The sequence below is a fragment of the Pelodiscus sinensis genome, chromosome 1 (genome assembly GCF_052426305.1).
Source record: "Pelodiscus sinensis isolate ZL-2025 chromosome 1, ASM5242630v1, whole genome shotgun sequence".
NCBI classification, from domain to species: Eukaryota; Metazoa; Chordata; order Testudines; family Trionychidae; genus Pelodiscus; species Pelodiscus sinensis.
The window spans coordinates 99,381,906-99,394,075 of record NC_143052.1 but is presented as its reverse complement, the minus strand read 5'-3'; the positions used below and the strand labels follow the sequence as shown (position 1 = coordinate 99,394,075).

The 12,170-nt window shown below is 42.2% G+C and overlaps 1 protein-coding gene across 1 annotated transcript in view; it reads left to right on the top strand.

Moving 5' to 3' along the window:
• Positions 1-5,517, top strand: part of C1H12orf75 (chromosome 1 C12orf75 homolog) — a 35,569-nt gene extending 30,052 nt beyond the window's left edge. The window contains exon 5 of the mRNA XM_075938538.2: positions 2,283-5,517. Coding sequence (XP_075794653.2) covers positions 2,283-2,350 — 68 coding nt within the window. The 3' untranslated portion in view covers positions 2,351-5,517. The remainder of the gene's footprint in view (positions 1-2,282) is intronic.
• Positions 5,518-12,170: the final 6,653 nt, after the last annotated feature.

Below are 12,170 nucleotides of genomic sequence, written 5' to 3'. Positions count from 1 at the left end.
CCAAATGAAACCTTGTGGATCAAAACAAATCAGAAACCAATGGAGGTCCAGATTAAGAAGAGAAAATGGTGTTGGGTAGGCCACATTCTGCGTAAGGACTGTGAGGAATGTATCATGAGAAGTGTTAGAATGGAATCCAAATGGAACGAGGAAAAGGAGATGTCCCAAACAAACATGGTGATGAAGCTGCCTGGATGAAGTAAAAGCAGCTGGCTTAACATGGGATCAAATCAAGACTATCGCCTAAGGATCGCAAGAGATGGAGAATGACTGTGTAGGCCCTATACTGCATTAGGAGCCCAAAGGACTAATAGATAGACGATAGCATCAATTGGACTATGATGGTTGCATTACAGAACCTTCTGCTGCCCTTCAGTGAAAAATGAATTAATGAACTTGTGATTGATATTTCAGCACAAGAACTAATTTGATGATCTGCGCCCATTTCTCTTTGCTCATGTTGTACAATTAATCAATTACATATTTTCTCCAACATTTTTTATAGTTGTTGATATAAGTAAATGATTACTACTTGTTCATCTAGTAGTTCCTATGGTAGGTTACAGAAAAATAATTATTAATATACTGACATGTTTGCATCTTTTAGTACTGCTGCAGTTTTTATGGATATTTTTGCTATGAGTGGCACCAGATGGGTTTAAGATCATCAGAGTCTTGTACATTTCACTTTTATACATGAACCAACTAATGACATTTAATGTTCATATTTTAAAAATATATTCTTGCTCAAGGAAATTTATTTACATGGGAATAAGGCACTTCATTGCAATATTTTTCAGTTTATTGGTTTATAAAGCATTAAAGGAAAATATAACTACTGCCTAACCACATTATTGTGTTATGCCTTCCATGTTATGTAATATAACAATGTTTTTCTCATGCAAAGATTGTAGTGATATTGTTGCCAGAGCTGGACTAAATCTCTGATTTGCATACTCCTAAACTCCCTAGAGGAGTTTTGATTAGTTTTCAAGTTTTGTACCTCAGGTTTGTCTCTGAGCATGTCAGCATGTATGGTAAATTGCAACAGGGTAAATGTTCTGTCACTTCTGTGGACTGTAGTGTTAAATGATGAATGGGTCATTTAAAAACACATTAGTTTCATAACTACTGTAAGTTTCCTGTAGAACACCAAACTAATTGTACATTTCCACATGGCTGAAAGTGTTTTTTAAACTATTAAAGCACTGGCATAATTATTTAATCAAATTCTTTTTCTAACAGAACATAACATGGCATACATCCAAAAAGCCACCCCATTAATATGTTTCAGTAAAGCAAAACAGAAACATTTGGGCACGCAGACGTAGGCTATTAAAGGTATACCATATACTTAGTCCTCATGTATGAATTCCCACTGATTTAACCAAAATGTATGAAGGTCAGTGCATGACCAGGCATTTTGAATTGCAACAATTTACAGCATTTAGCTTTAAAACATACAGTAATTTGTTAGGAGCCTGTTTAAAAAAAAAAGGAATCTGAAAAGATTCCATGCTTCCATCTCAGGAGAGCTAAATGTTATTTGTAATTACTACCTCCCTCTTATGTATCAACATGTCTTCCATTCTCTCAAGGGCAAAAAAGTCACTCACACATTTGAGCTCCTTTGCTCTATAGTAAATAGTCAGTAGGTTTTGGGGGTTAAAATAGTATTGTAACAATAAATGTCAGGAAAAGTAAATTACATCTGATATAACTTGTACTTGTTTAAAAGCTGAGAAAAGCTTCCGGCTGAGAACTCTAACAACACTTGATAAGAAACTTTCTGATCTGCTATTATTGGTTTAATATATGCATATAGCTATTATATCATTTGTCACATAAGGATTCCTACCCAGTATTTAAGCACTTTGAGCCACACCGCATTTGTTCAGGTGGCAGAGAACGGTTAGGCCCATTTCTGAACTAGATCACGAATGCCTTTCTTGAAGGAGGAAATTTGCCAATCAAGCTGAAGCCTACAAAAGTTCAGTCAGTGCTCAAGATGCTAACACTGGATGCCAGTAATTTGATTAACTACTAGCCAGTTTCAATCTTGTTCTGAGGTGAATCACCAAAAGGATGACAATGACTAAACTCCAGTTCTTGTCTTATACCAAAATCCTAGCCCACACACATGGCTCAGAAAACAAGAGACAGGGCTATCCTCCTCTTGGGAGAATGATATTTATAAAGAATTCACAGTGTTAATGAGTGTTTCTGTGGCTATATGTAACCATTTCCTGCTTTCTTATGTTGTTTAATTTTGTTTTTTTCAGATCCTTCTCAGGAGGCATTTAGCTCCTTGCAGAATCAGCCCACCAGGGATTCAACCTCTGAACACTGAGGGGTTTTCATTGTTTCTTAATGTTTTTGTTCCTCTCCATCTTTTTTTCTTCACAGCTTCTTGACCAACTGCCAAATACTTCACTACGGTTGGACAGATCTTCAGCTGGAGCAATTCAAAGGAGCTGCACCAATTTATATAGGATCTGGGTGTATGTCCTTTAATTTGAATTGCAAGTTTCTTCTTTTACTTTTCCAAAGACCTGCACATCTAAGAACTGTTCCTTTTGACGGAAACATAAAACTGAGATTCTTAGTGTTTGTAACTGTGACTTAAAGATCTAATGGTGCTTTTTGCAAAAATAAATGTATTAACCGCATTCTCCTGGTTAAATCCCAATTTAAGGAAGTGTATTCTGCCCCATCAACATTCCTCCTGCAGTTTCAGTGGAAAAAAATGTCACTTTGATTTCTCTCCTAAATACTTGTATATGTGGATGAGCATAGTTAAAGAGCTGCTATTTTTTTTAATTAACTACTCTTGTTAATCTTAACAATTTCTTATGGCACTGTAACATTTATATGATACTTTTTGTTCATAAAAAAGACATATTCCCAGCACCGAAGATTTCTCTCTCAGGTGCTTTAAGGAAACAAACTTTAGAAGAACAAAATGTGAAGAGACTAGTCATGCTCATTTGCAGAGAAAAACATTTTCAACAATTTGAGGCTATGAGGCAATGTCCTCTGGTCAAAGACATACACCTGCAATTTGTCCAGTCAGTCCATAATTAAGAAGTTTTCCCAAATTCCTTGGTGACATTGCGGAGGGTATGTTTACACTGCAGCTAGAGGTGTAATTCCCAGGTTGGGTAAACCTACATGCACTGGTTTTGATGAGGCTAGCATACAACAAATAGCAGTTCAGGTGACAGGTTGGGCAAGCTGTCTTAAGTACTGTCCCAGCCAAGACTTGGGTGGCTAGTCCATGCCTCTGTCCACATTGCCACAGCTATGCTGCTATTTTTAGCATGCTAGCTCCATCAAAGCTAGTGCATGTGCATTTACCCAAATTGAGAATTGCATCACCAGCGCTAGTGCAAGCATACTCTCCAATCTCAAAGCTGTGTCTCTAGCTGCCTGCTATGACATTGCATCCCATCCTTCAATGGACAATGGTCTAGGCAGGTCTGCCGATGGAGGAAAGGTGGCAACTGCAATTCAGGGACTGGTAATTCAAAAGGGCCCGGGGCTCCTGGCTGCCACTGCCAGTACTGTGGCTGCAGCAGCGGCTGGAGCCCCGGCCTCTTTAAAGTGCACTCGTGTGGTGCACTCCAGGCAGCGCTAGCCTCAGCCCCACCCTTTCCTCTCAAGGCCCCATCCCTTCATGGGGCACAGAGCCAGGCCCCTTCCCCTGCACCTTGTCCAAGAGCCTGTCAGGTCTGTCAGTCCCTCTGTGCCTGGACACTTGGAGACAAGAGGGCACATAACTCATATGAGCAATATCACTGCATTACAAGAACATCAGTCCATTCTTCCACTCACTATACAAGCTTATGTTAGGATAAGTAAGAGTAGTATGGAGAATAACATTGAATATCAATGAGATAGCCTCATCTGGAACACTGGTGCACTGCTGGACTCCCTATGTAAAAAAATAAATAAAATAATGCAGACTTAGAAGGGCTTTGGCAAAAGGCGACAAGAATGATTAAGCTCCTGGGGAAAAAAGAGATTGTGATTGTTTTATTTAGCAAGTAGAAGACAGAGAGGGGAGTTTTAGGACAGCCCCAAACCATTATACCAGAGCTCATTTGTGTCAATTAATGGAAAGTCTCCCAAAATTGCAGGAGGGGAAATCCCATTGCACCAAACCATTTGGGCTAACCTCAGTGCAGTTTGGCTTGCTTTTTTGTTAATTGACACCAAACAGTTTCTTGTTTCAGCTGAAAAAATCAGACTTTCTGCTTCGAACGGATTATATCTTTAGGTCCAGTTTTGAGCAAGAGATGATGTCAGGTGCACCAACCTAGGAATGGCCTAGTCAGGGAGGCAAAGAGGGGTCGAAGGGGATGCAAAGGGAGCAACTGCCCCAGGGCATGGCAATTCAAAAGGACCCGCAATTCCCGGCCACCCAAGAAGACTGTGCCTCAAAGACATACCTCTAAGTCACAAATCCTACTCTGTTTTCTTTTTGCTACAGTAGTGGAGGTTGTTATGGCAGTGGCCTGCTATATCAGGAGAAAATTAGCTTGGGGTGTACTTACAGCTATACAATCAGATCTAATATGTGGGGAGTCCATGCAGATGTATATAACCCACCTTGTGTGGGTTTGAGTCGCAATCCATTCCATAACATCTAATATTTAAAGACCATGTGCCCATTCAGTACAACAGGGTTCTCAGGGTATTAATGATAATATACATTCCATTGAGTTTATACTGGATTGATGATGTCCTCTTTGGTGTTTTCACTTTCAGCTGAGAAAGAACAGATTGCATATTGGAAAATTCTGAATGATGTAAGAAACACATTGCCTAGCAATGATCTCCTTATTAAGCAGACTAGACTGTATTTCCATCAGACATGATTTTTCCATTGTCGTGCACCTGTGAGATCATTTACACTTTTGTAAAGTTAGTGGATGTAAAATGCTACCATTCTGATTTTAAAGCAGCTTTTTATAGGCATAAATACATGACTAATCTGTACAAGACAGTGGAGAATCAGGCCTAGTATTTTTAGCAGCTGTGACTTGGCCGCTGAATCCATTTCTAGCTATGTGTTATAAAAATACAATAGCAGATACCTATATGTACTGAATTTTTTATTAAGATTTTATTTTTGTGGTGGCATGTTTTCACCAATACCAATTAGCTATTTGAAGGCAAGTTGCATCTTGAATGATATACCTTCATGCTGAATTCTTTGAAACTTAGCTCTAAATCTCTGTGGTCAAATAGGAACCCATGGGTGAAATTCACCTGTATGGAAATGGGTAATATGACGTCTCTACCCCAGTTAAGCCCAACTTAGATTGTAGGATCTTTTGGGGACAGTGACCTTCTTGTTGTTCTGTGCATATAATGCACCTATCTCAGTTGAGTGGTAATATGTGAGTGGGACTCCTGAGTGCTGCAGTAATATAAATAATAAGTAACAGCTTAAATAGATCTTAAATGAGTAGTCCTATGGTACCTTACAGACTAACAAACATATGTATAGTATCATGAACTTTCATGGGCAAAACCCACTCTTAAGATGAACTTTAGTGTTCTTCTGAAGAAGTAGGTTTTGCCCACGAAAGCTCATTGTACTATATATATTATTGTTATTTTGTAAGGTGCCGCAGGACTACTCATTGAGTTACCAACTAACACAGCTACCCCCCTGAGATCTTAAATGAGACTTTCTTGAAGGCATAGGCTTTGTGCAGATCTCTACCTAGAGGTGAATTTTACACCTAATGAGGAAAATGTGTGAGTGAAATCTTGGCTTCATTTAAGCCAATAGTAAAACTCCCATTGACTTGAATTTGCCTTGTGTCTCTAATGAAAGAGACTTTGAAATACCGGGCATGGTTGAAATGCCATGCATTATTTTAGTGAATCACTAAAAAATCATTCTCTTTCACCCACATCAATCTTCAGATTCTCAATCATGCTGCGTAAGCTGCAGGTGAATCACAACCAATCTGTCTTTTGAAAAAGTTAGACCTCTGTCTAGTTCCCATGGTAATCAGAAGCAACAATTATTTCAGATTGCTACTCCAATTCCTCTAAAGTGTAAGCCCAATAAAGAGGCTCTCATATAACTATATAGTTCCACAGAGATTTACAGTATTTACTCATCACTTCCTATTGTCAGCAATTTGAGCACTTGAAAAGAATTGTCCCTGGATGTGTGGGAGACTTGCTCTAGTGCATATTTTCAGTGCATTTACAATTTTTAAAAAATGTAGTATCACTGTATTTTCAGCTCCACAAAGCAAAAATTTCTAGAATGAAACAAATGGCCTTGAGGGACTTCAACCATTTTCTAGATGACAACTCTCCATCTGATTCAGAACACATATAACAAAGAATACTTTCACCCTTCCTGGTCATATAACTTGTACTGAGACACCAATTTTCAAACACAGGGGCCTTAATAGAACAGACAAATCCTGTTTCTGGAGGTTTGTTTTGGGTCATATTCATATTAATTGAACATTTATACACCTAAGTGCCTATTTCACTGATAGGCACTGATATTTGAAAATTAGGCCCTGACTAGGAAAAAGATTGCTTCATGCAGTATAGGGCAAGTTATTGGATAAGACTAAATCTTAATAGTTTTTGTGTTTGGAAAATAAAACAATATAATGAGGTAGATAAGTTCTAGATGGATGGAAATGTGCAATATTACACCCAAAAGAAAGAAACTATATAGAAAAAAGATGGTAGCATTATGTAGTATACACAGAGATACCAGATGGGATCGGTAGAATTATATGAATAAAGAAATAGGGAATAGATTGACATCCATATCTATTTCATTCCAATGTACTGAACACCTCAACTTTTCAGCATATTGGGAGAGCCTTAAAATGGACTTAGCAGCTTAGAAAAATGAGCTTATCTGATTGGTTCAAACTAACTCTGGAGCAGGGACTGTTGATTTCTGTTTGCATAGCGCTCTGCTCAATGAACCCTGATTAGAATTGTGGCCATTTGGTGCTCCCATGCAATAAATATTTACTACTTCTACAAGTGTGTTCATTCTTCTGGCAGTGTTTCTCAAAGTGGACTTCAGGCTGCTTTGGGAAAGCTGCTAGTGGGCCTGCCCCTCTTTGTTTACCTAAAGCAGGCCTACTCAACTTTGGAAGCTCCCGGGGGGGGGGGGCACAATATTACTTACAGCACATGTAGAGGACTGCAACTTAAGTGTGGTTGCATATACAGGCAGTCCCCGGGTTACATACAAGATAGGGACTGTAGGTTTGTTCTTAAGTTGAATTTGTATGTAAGTCGGAACTGGCATCCAGATTCAGCCGCTGTTAAAACTGACCAGCAGCGGCTGAATCGGACACGCCTGGGGCAGAGCACCTGGGGTGCTGCTGGGTTGGTCCCACAGCGCCACTCCTCGGCGCTACTGTACCAACCCGGCAGCCCCCCAGCTGCTCTACCCCAGGCATCGGCGAGAAATGCCTGGTCTGCTGGGGGGGGGGGGCACACTAGCTGCGCCCCCCCCCCCAGCAGACCAGGGAGACGCGGAGCGGCTTTTTTCGCTGCGGAGGACGCAGGCGGCGGGACCGCCGAGACGCGCCGCGGTCCTGCTGCCCGCGTCTTCCGCGGCGAGAAAAGCCGCTCCGCGTCTCCCTGGTCTGCTGGGGGGAAGCGCCCCCCGTGCCGCCGGAGGTGGCGAGAGTGGGGAGTGGGGGAGGCACTCCGCACTAGCGGGCCCCCTCCCCCCCTGGTTCGTAACTAGTGGTCCGACTTAAGTTGGACCCACGTAACCCGGGGACTGCCTGTACATGCAAATATATATGCAATTAGTTTCTTTCACACTGACGGGAATGAATACAAAGATTAAGGCAAGACTACACAACACACAAGCGCCATTTAAGTTAGTTCTGCCGATATTAATAAAATGCAATAGTTACCCGGTTTCCACCCATATGACAGCAGCACATTTAATGAGCAATGATAGTCCAGGAATTTAACTACTAAAACGTATATCAACAGAAGATCAATATATTGGCTACTTTTTTGTTTTGGCTCCCACCGGCGGGCTGCAAACAAACAGGCTGGGCTTGCGGGCCATGTGCTGAGTAGCCCTGACCTAAAGGGTCCATAGCCACGGAACCTCGCAGCTTCCTTTGTCTCTGGTTCACCATTTCTAGCCAAGGGATACAGTATAAACAAAGCAGTGTGGGCCTGCTAGCAGCTTTCCCAAAGCAGGCCTGCAGCCCACTTTGAGAAAAACTGTTGTAAGGAAAGGAGAACTTGGATTAATTTCCCCTGTCTTGCCTGTCCTTTGACGATCTGTGCACTTCTGGGAAATCAACTCTCAGATTTTCCTGAAGACTTATTTAGATCTTAATGTTTATACACAGTATCATAGCTGTAGCAAGCTCCAGATATCTGGCTTTAGTAATAAAATCTTTTCTGTCTTGGAAAACACACAAAAAAGAGCCCCCTGCAGTGTTTTGAAATTGAAAAAAAAAGAAAGTAATAAACAATGGTTAAATACTTGCCCTGCTTTACTGAGGCAACTGCAGTGGATCATCAGATAAAAGTAAACAAACATTGGCAGGGAATTTGTTTTTAATGAAGAGACTGCTAGTCCAGGGTATGGAGCCACTATAAATTCCATATCCTGCTTAATGGTATGAATAAGTTTTGGAGAATTTAGCCAGTTACTATTAGTATAATAATTACTTCTTGAGAAACCCAAGAATTCCAGTGAAAAGACCCTGAAAGTCTGTAATGCAGAAAGAATCTCTATTTACAGTAATAATGTGCCGAAGGCAGTACTATATATTAGGCTAAATCCCTCAGATTTTGACAAGGAAACCAATTTCTCTTACCAACTAGCAAAGCAGAGCAGTACATTCTCCTTCATAAATGGGAACATTATCAATTATAATTCCAGAGATACGGTGGTTAAGTTTAATGCTAATTATTAGTTGCATAACAAGGGCATGCAAAATAGTCATGCACACATTCTAAAACTCAATCTTTAATGAACTATACTAGGTTTCATGCTTAACTAGAGTTGTGTATGAATAATTGACTTTACAGTTTACTGGAAATTCTGCAAAGTTGGGGGAAAAATTGTTTTGGGTTGACCCGCAACCAAATTTTTAGCAATCAAAATGTCAAAACCAATTTTTCAATTTTGAGCATTTTAAAACTTATTTTTTTTAAATTAAATTGAAGGAAATATCCAAACAAAATTAAAAAAATCAAAATGTTTAACTTAAAAAAATCTTTCTTCCCCCCCCCCAACATGAACAATTTGGCAAAACTGACATGAATTTGCTCAACAGTCTTGTTGCCAAATTCGCATTTTTCAAGCCTTCTTTCCTCTCCCCTCCAGCCCAAAAAATTAGCTGAACAAATTCTCCCAGCTGTAGTCTAAACTGCCTCTTGCTTCCAGGACCAACCCTGATTTTGTAACAAAACATATCTTTACTCCTCCTTTGCCTGCCATTCCTTCCTATTAAAAGTTGTGTGAAAAAATTCCTGGCCAGCATATCAGTTGTACATTGGTTAGAATGTTATTTTTCAAAACTACTTGCATTATTTTTTCCTTAACAATCCTTCTACCTCAGCTTTTCCTAACATTCATCCTTTGAGGCCTGCTTTCTTTTCTAATGGCATAAGGTACAAAATCATGGGCCTGATTCTGTATTGCTTTCCCCTGGGATAGTGATGTTCAAAGGGGCTACGTCAACACTGGCCCCTTTTTCGGAAGGGGCATGCTAATTTTGAAAGTGGGATTAGGGAAATCCGCGGGGGATTTAAATATCCCCCGCGGATTTAAATAAGTATGTCCGCCGCTTTTTTTCCGGCTTGGGGAAAAGCCGGAAAAAAAGCGTCTAGACTGGCCTGATCCTCCGGAATAAAGCCCTATTCCGGAGGATTCCTACTTCAAAGTAGGAATAAGAGATCCTCTGGAATAAAGCCCTATTCCGGAGGATCTCTTATTCCTACTTTGAAGTAGGAATCCTCCGGAATAGGGCTTTATTCCGGAGGATTGGACCAGTCTAGACGCTTTTTTCCGGCTTTTCCCCAAGCCGGAAAAAAAGCGGCGGACATACTTATTTAAATCCGCGGGGGATATTTAAATCCCCCGCGGATTTCCCTATTCCCACTTTCAAAATTAGCATGCCCCTTCCGAAAAAGGGGCCAGTGTAGACGTAGCCAGGGAGTATAAAACACTATTGCTAGCATAGGTGATGTGATGATCATTCTGCAGCATTGTACATTCACTTTGCACAGGGGGAAATTGTAACAAAAGGTGCAAGGCCAAGGGGAGTCAGACTTGTGGTTCAGTATCATAAGTACAAACATTAGCTTTCATAACACACCATCAAGACTTCTGTTCTGGCAATGCAGGACAAAGGAAGCACAGGATAGACCTCCCTGGTCCAGCATCCTCAGGACCTGACTGGTCCCGAACAAGGGAGTTTGCTGGAGCAGGGAAGGTCAGTTCCACCCTTCTGCTGATGGACTCTGAGCTTTCCTGGGTCTGTCAACAGACCCAGCAGAACTCCCCTCCCTGCTGACGAGTTCCTCTCCCCCCAGGCTGCCGGCTCCCAGCTCTGCCGGCCAGCTCTGGTTGCTGTTGTCCTGGTGCCTATAGGGATTTGTGGCTCCAGGCTGCAGAGCTGCCATAGCTCCGTTCCCTGGGATTGCAACTCTGTTCCCTAGTGCTGCCAATGCTCCGCTCGCACCACAGCTCCACTGCTCCGGGGCCACCGGAGCTCTCCTGCATTTGAGTTCTAGGGCTGCCTTGGCTCCGCTATCCTGGGGCTGCTGCAGCTAGCTCCAGCCTCCCTGGTCCAGGAGTTCTCTGGCCTAGCAATACCCCTGGTCATTATGGACCACAGATATTGCCAAACCAGAGAGTCCCGGATGAGGGAGGTTCAACCTGTAGTTGCAGCCTTGTAGTAATATCAAACAACCACATCCTCCAACTCTGCAATGGAGTTATGCTAATTTTTACACCAGCTGAGTATCTGGCCCATGGATTCTGAAGACCAGATCCTGAAGTGTGGCTGATCTGCACAGAGCACAAGTCAAGGAAGGGGAGAAAGGTGGCTTAAAGTTCCCCTTTGCATATCCTAATCCCACTGAAGGGCCAGCTTCCACATACAGACAAAAGGGTTCTTTAATTTATTCCAGTGCAAATGGCCACAAGAGCAGGAGAGGACTAGTGTGGTAAAAGAATATCTCACCCTGCTTTCTATGCTTTGCTGGTAGCAAGGATGGGTACTTGGATACAAGCCTTGTATTGGCTTAGCGCCACTAGAGCATGGGTTCCCAAACGGGGGCGTGAAGAAATTCCAGGGGGGGGCACGAGGTGACCCAGCATCCTCCCCTCCCCCCGTCAATCCCTCCCCCCTCAAGTTTTGCTGCTGTTTTTGTTTTTCGGCCCCGGTCAGTTCCCCTCCCCCCTTTTTTTTGCTGTTATTTTTTTGGGGGGGGGGCATGAGGGTTTCTCAAAAATCAAAAAGAGGGCGTGATTCCGAAAACTTTGGGAACCACTGCACTACAGGATCAACATCACAGGGAGCCAACCCTCCCTGAACTGGTTAAGTCAGCATACAGCCACGAATGCAATACAATTGCCATTGGTGTACAAAGAGGCCCCATCACAGGAGAGAACTTCATCCTGTAATTTGGTTTTGCTGAAAGCTGGAAAGATGTTTGGGTTTCTGTTCTGTTCTCTGTGACAAGGTGCCTTCCTGTGGGCTGCAACGCCTGCAGCTAATTACCAAATGGGTCCCTCCTGAGGAGAATCAGGCAATTATCCAGAAAGAGAAGAAGATGCCTGCAGTGGAAGGGAGAGAGCCAAGCTTATGTGGTGAAGAAGGCTGTCTGGGGAAAAAGGGTGAGTGCTAGTGGCATAGCTAGGAGTGGAAATTTGGGAGGATCTTGACTTTTGGGTGCTAGCTCAGCATCTCTCCTGATGCCCTGACCTCTTCCTAGCCAGACACATATATGGGGCAGCTCAGAAAATGGTAAGGCAGAGCTGCCACAGTGTAGCTTTCTGAAGGGTGGGCGCATCCTGGATTTCAGGTGCCTGAGCACTACATCCCTGCTCAGATTAGAGTGAGCCTGGATGCTTAAGTGGCTGGGCTGTGGTGATAACAAGTCACTCTCTCCAG